Source organism: Ruditapes philippinarum, unplaced genomic scaffold, assembly GCF_026571515.1.
Source record: "Ruditapes philippinarum isolate M1 unplaced genomic scaffold, ASM2657151v2 ctg1741_1_1_1_1, whole genome shotgun sequence".
NCBI classification, from domain to species: Eukaryota; Metazoa; Mollusca; class Bivalvia; order Venerida; family Veneridae; genus Ruditapes; species Ruditapes philippinarum.
In genome coordinates this window covers 129,140-143,633 of record NW_026860551.1, presented here as the reverse complement: position 1 = coordinate 143,633, position 14,494 = coordinate 129,140, and the positions used below count along the sequence as shown (strand labels likewise).

Here is a 14,494-nt window from a genome sequence, read left to right as displayed (position 1 = left end):
TGTGAAGTGTTCAATTTGAAATCGTTGGACATTCTTCACTACTAATATGAATTTGTGTTATATTTCAAACGCATTTTTACCTATCATTATAGTAATTATATACTACAAGTATGATAAAGAACAAAACTTTTTTGAAACATCTATTTAGCGGGAGAGTGGAATATGGTAAACATGTAAAAATTTCATTGTTTTGCAAATATTATTCGGCCACATAGTCTGGTGGAAAATTGATGATGAATCCGTCTGGACAATATGGTGTAGGGCAACATTTTCCTCTGATAGGCGGCTGCATGTGACACTGAGTGGGCAGTTTCCATTGCAAACAGCTGTAAAAGCGAAAATGCATATTGTAAAAGATAACACGTTTGTATGTCGATAATGATGATGATTTTTTGTGTGTATAACTTTATGTATTATGTACAAATATAATGCAATCTGGGCGGAACCGGGATATCGCGACATTATATAATACCGTCTTATTAATTGAAAGCTTGACATGACCATGGGAAAATATTAAAGACTTACAATTCGTTACACGTGTACTGTCCGGAAAAATCACTAAGACAGTGACATTTCAGTGTACAGCCAACCTTCCACGTTTGACCTTGATGATAAGTCTGTCCATTATACGAACATCCTGTTAGTGTAACAATGGAAATAATGATGATAAATCTGTACATTAATCGAGTATCCTATTAGTGTAATATTACAAAAATGATAAATCTGTACATTAATCGAGTATTCTATTAGTGTAATATTACAAAAATGGTAAATATGTACATTAATCGAGTGTCCTATTAGTGTAATATTACAAAAATGATAAATATGTACATTAATCGAGTATCCTATTAGTGTAATATTACAAAAATGGTAAATATTTACATTAATCGAGTGTCCTATTAGTGTAATATTACAAAAATGATAAATATGTACATTAATCGAGTATCCTATTAGTGTAATATTACAAAAAATGATAAATATGTACATTAATCGAGTATCCTATTAGTGTAATATTACAAAAATGATAAATCTCTTCATTAATCGAGTATCCTATTAGTGTAATAATACAAAAATGATAAATCTGTACATTAATCGAGTATCCTATTAGTGTAATATTACAAAAATGATAAATCTCTTCATTAATCGAGTATCCTATTATTGTAATATTACAAAAATGATAAATCTGTACATTAATCGAGTATCATATTAATTAGTGTAATATTACAAAAATGATAAATCTGTACATTAATCGAGTATCCTATTAGTGTAATATTACAAAAATGATAAATCTGTACATTAATCGAGTATCATATTAATTAGTGTAATAATACAAAAATGATAAATCTCTTCATTAATCGAGTATCCTATTAGTGTAATAATACAAAAATTATAAATCTGTACATTAATCGAGTATCCTATTAGTGTAATAATACAAAAATGATAAATCTGTACATTAATCGAGTAAACTATTAGTGTAATATTACAAAAATGATAAATATGTACATTAATCGAGGTTCCTATTAGTGTAATAATACAAAAATTATAAATCTGTACATTAATCGAGTATCCTATTAGTGTAATAATACAAAAATGATAAATCTCTTCATGATACAAGCATCCTGTTAGTGTAATAAATAAAATTATGATAATAAATATGTACATTATATGATTATCCTATCAGTGTAATAATACAAAATGATAAATATATGTCCATTATATCAGCATTCTGTTAATTTCATAATGGAAATTATGATGATAATTCTGTACAATATATGATTATCCTATTAGGATAATAACGGAAATAATGATGATAAAAAAGTACATTATACAAACATCCTTTTAGTGTGGTAATGGAAAAAATGATGATACATATGTAAATCTATCCATTATGCGAGCATCCTATTAGAGTAAAAATGAAAATAATAAGGATGATAAATATGTCCTTTATGAATGCATCCTATTAATGTAAATATGGAAATCATAATATTATACCAGCATCATGTTTGTATAATAATAATAATAATAATAATAATTCTGTCTATTTTAAGAGCATTTTGTGAAGTGTAATAATGAAAGTTGTGATGATGGTATATATGCATCGTATGGAATTGCAATAACAGATATCATGCTTAGAATATATGCATTACGTTAACTAGCAAAACATGAACATAATCTTGCTGTTCAATGGTGATAAAAATGATGATGATATATGCGTTCCGGTAAATGGCAATAATGCAGAATACGATGACGATATTATGCATCATCATCTGATATCATCACAATGATGAGGGTTTAAGCATCCTGTAAATGACTAAAAGCTGTATGAACATTGTACAATTACCATACTTTCCACTGCAATTATCTTTCTTATACCTGACTTCAAGTTTAATTATGAGTGCAGTGGAGAACATGTGGAACAATTGACTTACCTAATGAACTACCGCTTGTGGTTCCTCCTCCGTTACTTCCGGTTCCGGTTCCAACGGCTGTAGGACGATAAACAATACTCATTTTACAGTTTACAGTTAATTGAAAAAAGATATCTATAAGCATGGGAAACAAACAAAGAATAATTAAATAAATAGATGAAATTTATTTACGTGATTTCAATAGATGCTCGTACTATATATCGTCATCAACATTATTGTTAGCTCACCTGTCACAAAGTGACAGGGTGAGCTTTTGTGATCGCTTTTCGTCCGGCTTCCGTCCGTCAATCGTCCGTCCGTCGTCCGTCCGTCCGTCGTCCGTCGTCCGTCCGTAAACTTTTGCTTTAAATGACATCTCCTCATAAAGCACTGAGCCAATTTCATCCAAACTTCACAGGAATGTTCCTTTGGTGGTCACCTTTAAAAATTGTTCAAAGAATTTAATTCCATGCAGAATTCTGGTTGCCATGGCAACCGAAAGAAAAATCTTTAAATATCTTCTTTTAAACAACCCTAAGAGCTAGAGCTTAGAAATTTGGCATGAAACATCTTCTAATAAGTGTCTACCAAGTTTGTTCAAATAAAAGCCCTGGGGTCAAAATTGGCCCCGCCCAGGGGGTTCATTGATTTTCCCTATATGCATATAGTAAAAACTTAAAAAATCTTCTTTTAAAGAACAGTAAGAGCTAGAGCTAAGATATTTGGCATGGAACATCTTCTAGTGAGTGTCTACCAAGTTTGTTAAAATAAAAGCCCTGGTGTCAAAATTGGCCCCGCCCCGGGGGGTCATTGATTTTCCCTATATGCATATAGTAAAAACTTAAAAAATCTTCTTTTAAAGAACTGTAAGAGCTAGAGCTTAGATATTTGGCATGAAACATGTTCTAGTGAATGTCTACCAAGTTTGTTCAAATAAAAGCCCTGGGGTCAAAATTGGCCCCGTCCTGGGGGGTCATTGATTTTCCCTATATGCATATAGTAAAAACTTAAAAATCTTCTTTTAAAGAACCCAAAGAGCTAGAGCTAAGATATTTGGCATGAAACATCTTCTAGTGAATGTCTTCCAAGTTTGGTCAAATAAAAACCCTGGGGTCAAAATTGGCCCCGCCCCGGGGGGTCATTGATTTTCCCTATATGCATATAGTAAAAACTTAAAAAACTTCTTTTAAAGAACCGTAAGAGCTAGAGCTTAGATATTTGGCATGAAACATCTTCTAGTGAATGTCTACCAAGTTTGTTCAAATAAAAGCCCTGGGGTCAAAATTGGCCCCGCCCCAGGGGGTCATTGATTTTCCCTATATGCATATAGTAAAAACTTAAAAAATCTTCTTTTAAAGAACCCAAAGAGCTAGAGCTAAGATATTTGGCATGAAACATGTTCTAGTGAATGTCTACCAAGTTTGTTCAAATAAAAGCCCTGGGGTCAAAATTGGCCCCGCCCTGGGGGGTCATTGATTTTCCCTATATGCATATAGTAAAAACTTAAAAATCTTCTTTTAAAGAACCCAAAGAGCTAGAGCTAAGATATTTGGCATGAAACATCTTCTAGTGAATGTCTTCCAAGTTTGGTCAAATAAAAACCCTGGGGTCAAAATTGGCCCCGCCCCGGGGGGTCATTGATTTTCCCTATATGCATATAGTAAAAACTTAAAAAATCTTCTTTTAAAGAACCGTAAGAGCTAGAGCTTAGATATTTGGCATGAAACATCTTCTAGTGAATGTCTACCAAGTTTGTTCAAATAAAAGCCCTGAGGTCAAAATTGGCCCCGCCCCAGGGGGTCATTGATTTTCCCTATATGCATATAGTAAAAACTTAAAAAATCTTCTTTTAAAGAACCCAAAGAGCTAGAGCTAAGATATTTAGCATGAGACATGTTCTAATGGGTGTCTACCAAGTATGTTCAAATAAAAGCCCTGGGGTCAAAACTGGCCCCGCCCCGGGGGTCATTGATTTTCCTTATATGTGTATAGCCAAAACTTAAAAATCTTCTTTGAAAAAACCCAAATAGCTAGAGGTTAGATATTAAGCACGAAACATCTTTAAGTAAATATCTACAAAGTTTGTTCAAATAAAAGCCCTGGGGTCAAAACTGGCCCTGCCTGAGGGGTGTCATTGTTTTTAACTATATGTGTATAGTAAAAACTTAAAAAATCTTCTTTTAAAAAACCCAATGAGCTAGAACTTAGATGTTTTGCATGAAACATCTTCTTATGGGTGTCTACCAAGTCTGTTCAAATAAACAAATAAAAGCCCTTGGGTAAAAATTGGGCCGGGGGGGGGCTATATACAGGTGAGCGACCTCAGGGCCATCATGGCCCTCTTGTTAAACATAATACTGCCTTAATATTTCAAATTGGTCTAACAATAACAATGCTTCTACTGACAGTCCCACAGAAATTCAGTTATATAGATATTCTATTTCTTTTTTATCACCTATATCTATAATAAATACTTAATCAATATTTATATAGGTCTGAAATATCAAGTAAACTCTATTTTAGGAATGAGAAAGCTTTGAACACTGCATTAGTTTCTATTTAATGAGCATTAAAAACCTCCTTTTTTAAGTACAAGAACTGCAGATCAGTTGGTTCTTTAGAAATCGAGCGGACAAAGTCGTCGAGTTTGAAGTCATTGTGACCTTTAAATCAATAAGCATGGCCAGCCTTCAGACTAAATACGAAGCATTAACAGCAATAAAGTAGTTCGATTGTGTAAGACGCTATAACCATATAGACACACCCTTTCATCCTTCCATGGTACCAACCAGTACTTATATCAATCAATGTAGTTTCTTGCTCAAGGAAACAAAGGTTTGACCCTGACGGAGTATAAAACCGTAGACAAAATAGAAAATAAGCGGACAAGATTTTCGTGTTGAAGGTCGCTGTGACCTTGACCTTATACTGACCTCAAATTCAATAGTTGCCATGACAATAACCAATCTCTCTTTTATGTATGAAGACAATGCACCCAATAGTTATCAACTTATTGAGTACACATCGGTGTGGCTAACGGACGGACAAACGGCATATTTTAAAATATCCGAAATTACAATCAAGCGTGTAAAGAAAAGAAGTATTTAAATAATCAATGTATAATAATATTTCGGCCAATTGTTTTTCTTAGTTGTTGAATACATGGTAGACACTAGACAGATCCTTCTCTTTTGGGCAGGGACAGTTAGATTTGAGAAATTTTCATTTCAGCTTATAAGTTTTCAAATATTAAATATCAAATTACAAGATATATGCATATACTGTACATACGACATAGATTACAAGTTTTTGCACAGTTCTGGATCGCCCACTGATGGTATACTGCATTTGTACAAGTTGTTTGACCATACGCTTGGCAGTTATCTACCGTATCACTGCACACTAAAATGGAATTTCATCGATATATACATTATTATCATTTGGAATCATAAACATTTTGTCAGATTGTTTTAAGAGCAAAACAAAGATATATAAATTTTTATGCTTAAACTTGATTTTCAATAATGAAAATAATATATTACTGAACGCTAGTCTTGTGAATGTTGTTTAGTAAAGTAACTCTTTATAACAGTTAACAACAAGAAATATCAAATTATTAGAAATTTATTATTCTATAGATAGCAAATAAATAGGCTAACCTGTCGACGACAAGAACCGCTTCGAGTCCCCGGGACCGTTAATGACAGAGCCAATAGCGGTGCTAGTACAAACTAACACTATTAGCAACGTTTTCATTGTGTAAAAGTCCTTTAAGATCTGACAAATCTTCACTGTTTAAACGTTAAATAGATAAGCTCTCCTTTGTTTTTGCTTGCTTGATTTGTCTGTGAATGTTATATACAGACAATGTCCTCGCTTAACTCGTATTATGGCATCATATCTGACCTCAACTGTATCAGTAAGAAGCTCTTAGCGTGCATTATCGTGCATTTTAAGCGTTTTTATTTGTGATAATGTCAAATTAAATTTAAAGGCCCATTAAGTAAATTATATCATTTACATTATTCAAACAATTGTAATGATAGTTGTCTGCATGCTACAATAATACTCCTTGGCCAAGCTAAACCATCCCTTGCTTTTGACTCCCGTTATTGGCTATAAATAAAGTTAAAGCGATTCTGCATTTTGTATGGAAGACAAAATACCAAATAGTTTACAGTTTGTTACTTTTATGTCAAACGATTTTTACATTCTATGTTAAGGGCGTTCGTAGCCGAGTGGTAAAGGTCGTTTGTATCAAACCACTTGTCTCTAACCGCTGTAGGTTCAAATCCCGACAGGGACTTATTTTTCTTTCAGTGAGAATGCTATCCATCTGGTTTACTCAGGTGCCCGTTCGTGCCTAAAATAATTCACCCGAGGCCTTCCTCTTCCGGTAAAGCTGTCCACGTAATATGTGTTGGTGCGACGTAAAACACAACCAATGTGACGTAAAAGACCACAAAAAAACAAAACATTCGATGATGCCTTCTTCACGAAATACACATATAACAGGACCTAAAACCATTTGAGCCGCGTCACGACAAAACCAACAAAATGGGTTTGCGACCAGCATGGATCCAGACCAGCCTGCGCATCCGTGCAGTCTGATCTGGATCCATGCTGTTCGCTTACCAACCCTATTACAAGTAGAGAAACTGATAGCGAACAGCATGGATCCTGATCTGACTGCGCGGATAAGCAGGCTGGTCTGGATCCATGCTGGTCGCAAACCCACTATGTTGTTTTGTCATGACGCGGCTCATTTTTAAACGTAATCAAACACAGGTTTGCTTTTCTTTTCTTTTCTTTTCTGAGGAAAAATCGAATTCATTTTTGAGGCGTTATGTGCCTTTGATGAGATAACTAACATAAGGAGTGTTGTAAGTAACATGTACTGGTCATATTGTCACATATGCCGTGTCGGACAAAGAAAATTTTTACTAATTACTGTCCGATAAGAGAGCCCGATATAGAGAAAAAGCTATGTAATAATAGAGTCAATTGCAGTACATGTTTTGATTTCAGTAACGAATATAACCTATTTGTAATATCTTTTATAGATATAATATTTTTGCAGATACATGTATAGATCTTATACGTGGCAATTACCAAATTCAAAACATGTTTAAATAGGGAATTATTCTATACAGTTGTTCTGTCAAAGGATGGAAAGATATATAAAATTTTGTATAACACTGCATCATCTTTACAAAATGATAGTTATTTTTTCCTGTTAAACAGGTTTAAGCATGTTAAGCTGTTTTAACAGTCAAAAAAAATATAAGCTTTAACCAGAATGCTGTCAAATTTAGACTATATCATTTTTTCAGGAAAATAGTTTTGTATTGCATGTACAAACCAGGGTTCTGCTTTGAAAATTATTTGGATATCTGGGAGTCTGTCTGTTAATTTCAGTAAAAATTTATGTAAATTTAGAAAAATGAATCATTGTCTGCCAATAGAAAAGGGTGGACATCTTGTGAGAAGTGTGTGCGACACCGAGCTGTGCGGAATAGTGTGTGCTGTGTGAGAAGTGTGTATATGTTCTGTGTGGGGATGCTGTGTGAGCAGTTGTGTGAACTTGAATATTGGCATAACAGATTGTTACAGTAACAGATGAATGATCAGCAGAAATCGACAAATCCATCGACTCATTTCCATCCTTCGCCTAATTGTCCAGTCGTGTTTGTGACATCCACACTGGTTCAACGGCAACAATATTGTCAGCATAAGATGTATATCCCGGTCATTTCCCACTGACCACATTAACTTTATATAGCTCAGATTCAACAGGAATAAAGAGGTCAGGACGGACATCGTTCTCGCCGAATATTCTCAACTTTATTCCGTGGTCAAACGGACTTATCCCGTGGTCAAACGGACTTCTCAAAAAGTCATGATGCTCGCTTTCAAAGAGTTCACTCTGAATCACAGCAGTAAGCAACACTGAATTTACAAGAGCACAATTTCGCCACCGCATCATCCTGGGCAGGCTGTCAACCAGTATTATATAGTTGCCTTCACTTTCGCAAGGAACTTACAACTACTCTACATACTAGAGCAGAGGTACTGAGAAAAGATTTCATGATCAATATAACGAAAGTGACATGCATCTAAAAAAGATTTTTATAATATCATAAAGTTAAGACATTTGAAAGAAAAGACATCAATTTTCAAATTTTAACTGTTTCTAGAGAGAATTTTTAAATCATTTGTAATTGTCTTAACAATTTTAGCAATAAACATTGTATGACTAAAGTGATTTTACAGCGCTTATAAATAAATGCCCTCTCAGATATACCTTCTTACCTGTTATATTCTTCAGCTTTAGAAAATCACTATATCTTTTGTGGTGATAAAATATCCTAAGATAATGACGTGTATGTTTTCAGAAATAGCACCCATCTGAAATAAATTAAGCCCAATAATTGTTCCTGACATTTTTTATAAAGGAGTCAAAATTGTTAGGCAATTCCTTTTCATTATACGTTGTATTCAATTATACTTTATTCTGAAATAGATGAAACCAGAAAATTTCTCCAAGATTTGAAGAAGAGGACCGTCGTACAAATTGTCCTTCAGAATTGTTAATGGGCCCTCGGCAGATTCTGACTTTGAAATATTGTCCCCGGGTGACACAAGAACATCATTTCTAACTGTGTAACAATTTTCTTTTGACAGACCTTAAAAAATAAATGGAAGGGCCGGGCATATTTTAGCTAGGTAAGGATGACCCTAACAAAACAATTTTTTAGACTTTATCATTTTTTATAAATAAGTTTTAAGGTAATAGATCTAACCAAATGTCTTCACATTTACTTCTGGTTAATTCCGTATCACGATGGAAAATGTCCCCGGGAACACATTTGATCGTTATTGGTCATAAATAAAGTTATTAAAGCGAACAAGCATTTTGTATGGAAGACAAAATACCACATAGTCAAACGATTTTTACAATCGATGTTAAGGGCGTTCGAAGCAGAGTGGTTAAGGTCGTTGGTTTCAAACCTCTTCCCTCTAACCGCTATGGGTTCAAATAACGCCAGGGACTCTTATTTTTCATTCACGTAAGAATGCTATCCATCTACAAGATGTCGGTGGTTTTACTCAAGTGCCCGTTCGTGCCTAAAGTAATAAACTCGAGGTCTTCGTCCACCGGTAAAGCTGAACCCTTCTGTGTAGGTGCGACGTAAAACATAACCTAAAAAATATTAGATGTTGCTTTCTTCACGAATTACACACATAACATGCTCTAAAACCATTTTAAAACATAATTAAACACAGGTTAACTTTTTTTTTAGGAAAAATCGAATTCATTTCTGTGGCTTTATGTGCCTTAAATGAGATAATTAACTTAAGAAGTGCGGTAAGTAACATCTACGGGTCATACGGTCACATATTGCCGTGTCGGACTAACCTTTAATTCAAAATACCATGCGTAGAACAATTTAACTATTTATTGTCTACTAACCACTAAGTTTGGAAGATCCCAATATCGAGAAAAGGCTGTGGAACAATAGTTAATTGCTATACATGTTTTAACATTTATTGTTGGTTTCAGTAGTGAATATTACCTATATGTAATATCTTTTATAGGCATAGATTACGTGGCATTTAACAAATTCAAAATCTGTAAGTTCATTTTATTTAGGTGTATTAATTATAGAGTGTGATTTCGTAGGCAATGTCAAAGGACCATTTAAATGGGAGATATTTTTAAAAAATGTAGGTTGAAAACTGAATTCATTTAACGATTTGGCGGGTATTTTATGTTATTATTTGATATTATATGATATTATACAAGTCAATTACCAAATTCAAAATATGTTAGTAAATTTTATAAGTGTGTACTAATTATAAAGTGTACTTTAGTAGACAATGTTAAAGGACCATTTAAATAGAAGATATTAAATGATTGTATGTTCAGTACTAAATTTATTGACCGAGTTGATATACCACTGACATAAAGAACAGAAAATTCCGTTCTTTTGTTTGTTTGTTTGTTTGTTTGTTTTGAGTTTTACGTCACATCGACACAGTATAGGTCATATCGCCGACGTTCCAGCTTTACTGGCTAGAGGGAAGACCTCACGGTATCCCTTCCGTTGCATTATTTTTCAGCACGAAACGCGGGCATCTGGGAGTAGACACCGCGTTCCGTAAGCTAGCTGCATGGATAGCCATCCGCTCACATGAAAGAATTCAAAAAGCCCTGTCGGGATTCGACCCAACAAGGGTTGGGGGGGGGGCAAGTGGTTTGAAGTCCAACGGACCTTCCGTTCTTCTAAAAATTGGTCTTAAATTAGCGGGGTGGTTCACATTCGGGGTGGGTCTTTAAGTAGGGATTTTACTGTATAAACAAAATCATTAAAAAATCCTTTAAAGTAATGCTGCTAAAACAAATGTCTACAGACAGCCGGACGAACCACACCATACAAGAATACGTCCTGATGTTTCCTCGGGCGTATAAAATATGATAAACAAGATCAACAAGGAAAGGCGGCGTTCAATGAACGCAACCCCCAAAAACAGTTTACACTAAAAATAATCGCCTTTTCCATTTTGGCCCTTTACGTGTAACGCTAACATTTAACACGTCTTTACGCTACTTCTTTACGCAAAGTATGTAAATAACGCTAATGACGTCACGTTAAAAATAAGCATACCCATTCAATATCGTTTTACGGGTTCGCAACAGTGGCAAGGGTATGTGATAAAAATACTTACAGCTTTTAATAAGATGTTAATATTATTTCACACTGAATGTATTTATGGAACAGAATTAATGCATTTATTCTATCTTGCTTTATGATATCGGAACTTACATTATGCTTGCTTCTTTACTTCTTTATGACAATGAAAACATACGTTTTGCTGAATTCAATCATGCCTTATGATTACTGAATGCACTTTCATGTAATTGCAACCTTGTGTGTTCCCTACTAAACCATCAAACTCACATATTTTAATTGCTATATGTTTAATTGCATCTTTTTTTAAAGGACAACGTATTTCATGTTTGGTGTTTAAAGATAACATTCTTTATAACTATATGTAACATGGTAGTTTGTATCTTTAATTTGCTATAAATCTGCCACTTATATTGTCAACATTATGTCAAAATAAACTATTCATTTTGATCAATAATTGGCGAATTTGATGTGTCTTAGCATTCATATGCTTCAATATATTCACTGATTACAAATATAATGCAATACATGATCACTGCGCATCGACAACAAAGATGACAACGATAGCGATATTATAGTCGCATGTGGACAGTACGCACTAAGCAGTTAGCAGTATAGCATGAATGCGAGTTGCAATAATTTGTTGTTTCATATTATGACAGGCAGGTGTCGCTTTGTCGGGTACATCCCGTTATTTCCGGATGATCCACGTATTTTGGCACGTGGAGGTAAACAAAGTTACGGTCCACTTTATATAGGGACGTATTACAGAACAGTGTTAGTTGGGGACTGAACATTTAAATTTACTGAAAAAAAAGACAAGGAAACACGATGCGACAGACGAAAAGTGCGTGTTTTTGAAGATTCCGCCAGCATGCGGAAAAAAAAAAATTATATATGTCTCTAATAACTCATCTACAAAGTGGCCAACTCACCCTCTCTATACAATTTGTTTACACTTCTTTTTTGAGCGTGTGGTGATAAGTGAAATTGAATTTTTTATCAACTTTGAGGTGGCCACAAAGGTTGACATGTGTGTGTTTTTATTTAGCTCGTGCGCACGAGATACTGTGTCGTGGCCACGGTTACTAAGTCGTGGCCACGAGATAATTTAAGTCGTGGAACGAGATTACTATGTTGTGGCACGAGTACTAAGTCGTGGCCACGAGATAATTAAGTCGTGGGGAACGAGATAACTAAGTTTGTGGCCACGAGTTACTAAGTCGTGTCACGCAGATAAATAAATAAGTCGTTGGACAAGTTACTATGTCATGTGGCCACGAGAAAGTTTAGTCGTGGCCACGAGAAAGTTAATTCGTTTGCGAACCGAGAATAAATAACCAATCAAATTACCACTATTTATATGATTTTCCTAAAAAAAGGATGCCCCTACTTCACGTTGCCCGTAAAAAGTGCCATTTATACAAGTTATTGATTGGTCAAAGATTTTAGCGTCATTGTCACCCTGATTTCTGACCAAAATTGCCTAAAATTATTAGGTGTCATCTACTGATTTTTTAGGTTATATAAACTACGGCTTATTCTTTCTAAATCATTCATCAGACAAGTATTTTACATGAAGTGTCATGTTTATCTGACCTGTGACCTCAAAACATCCTTATAGGATATCTATGTCCATGGGCAATGTCCCTTTCCAATAAAATAAGCCAGGACTAAGTCCCTCTCAAGTTATGGTATGAACAATGTTAACAGGCCTTTGTACGCACAAAAATGACCAATTCTTTCATAGAATTTTGTCCCAACTAAAGGGCTATAACTTAGTCAAATTAATGTCTGATTTATGGCCTTATGATCCTAAAGACATGTATTAAGTTCAAAGTGAACACTTCAGTAATTTTCAAAAGATTAATGTTGCACGTAAATCTTTAACAGAAATTTTCTAAATTTAAAAAAATCATGGTGTAATCTTATTTAATTTTTATCTCGTCTGCACGACTTATGTTATCTCGTTCCCACGACTTAAAACGACTTAGTAACTCGTGGCCGTACATAGTATTTCGTGGCTACGATATAGTATCTTCGTTCCCACGACTTAAACTATCTCGTGGCCACGACTATGTAACTCGTGGCCACGACACAGTATTCGTGCGCACGAGATAAATAAAAACACACACATGTCACTTAGTAACTCGTGGCCACGACTTAGTACAGTACAAACTTGATTTTTTTTTTTTGTAAAAATAAAATAAATATAATTTGGCTTCACACAACATTGTGCTTTAAATCCTTTACACTGTAAGTGGGCAGTAATGAATATTCATGTATAGTGTTATTACAAAAATATATATGGAAGTTTCTTTTAAATACAGGCACAACTTTACTTGACCCGTAATAAGGAAAGCAGATTCCTATACATTATGTGTATGTGTTTTTATTTAAATAAAACATATTTAGTAAGAATTTTATAGACTTCAATAAATTTCTGTGATAAAAATATATTACTGAAAGATGTGCATAATGCACAAATGTATGTGAATGTGGTGGGTGTGTGCGGGATGTCTGATCTATAATCAGACACACATATGCCAACATTTATAATTGACTATGCACAAGTCACAAAAATAAAACAACTTCCTTCTTTCCTTATTATACATGTATATTTTAATGTGTTACATACCTATTCGCCACTATTAGTGACTCTGAGACATTTATTAAGTTAAAAGGCCAATAAATAACTTTTGCTTTTAATGTCCAAGTCATTAGATAACAGACCTTCGCAATCGCAATACCTGGGCAGGTGCTTAACAACTGGATGACAGCATTATATGTTTTGATAAGGGATTACACTATGACCACTATTGCATGAAACTTACACGTATATATTCCCAGCTCATCAACGTATCTTTGGGGGTAGGTGCAGCCCTTAAGCCAAGGCCTGAATCCGCCACTGTACACTGCCCCATTGAATAACTGTTTACGAGCATATTTTTTCTATTAGACTGTATACATATACATGTATAAAATTATATTGCATAATCCTTACTACTTGTATTTATATTCTTTCCACTGCAATTTATGTATTAAGCGCTTGGTACGTATTTTTAGCATTGTCGCCCTCTGTATTTTAACGTATAACCACGATGGCCCTAACGGTTTCCCGTAATATATACATGTACGGAAAATTCCGATGATAGGCGAATCATGGAAAAAAATCCGATGATATCGATAACAGAGTTATCGCCCCTTAACAGTTCACAAATCGCTAGACATTGTTTAAATTGTTTATCATAATGTAAGATGATCAAACATAATCCACAAAGCCTCAGACACCGAGCTTTATTAAGCATAAACACTGAATAATGGATATAAGCGAAAGCTAATAGTAATCACGCCATGCGAGCTGTAAATCCAATAAGTCACATTTTAACAAAA

General features: G+C 34.4%; 1 protein-coding gene across 1 annotated transcript; it reads right to left on the bottom strand.

Moving 5' to 3' along the window:
• Nucleotides 1-117: 117 nt before the first annotated feature.
• Nucleotides 118-6,251, bottom strand: LOC132760576 (uncharacterized). The gene is made up of 5 exons (XM_060752578.1): nucleotides 6,068-6,251; nucleotides 5,700-5,810; nucleotides 2,430-2,486; nucleotides 526-637; nucleotides 118-326 (listed from the first exon to the last, which is right to left on the bottom strand). Exons 1-5 carry the CDS (start codon nucleotides 6,162-6,164, stop codon nucleotides 200-202), a joined length of 504 nt encoding a protein of 167 aa, XP_060608561.1. The 5' UTR covers nucleotides 6,165-6,251; the 3' UTR covers nucleotides 118-199.
• Nucleotides 6,252-14,494: the final 8,243 nt, after the last annotated feature.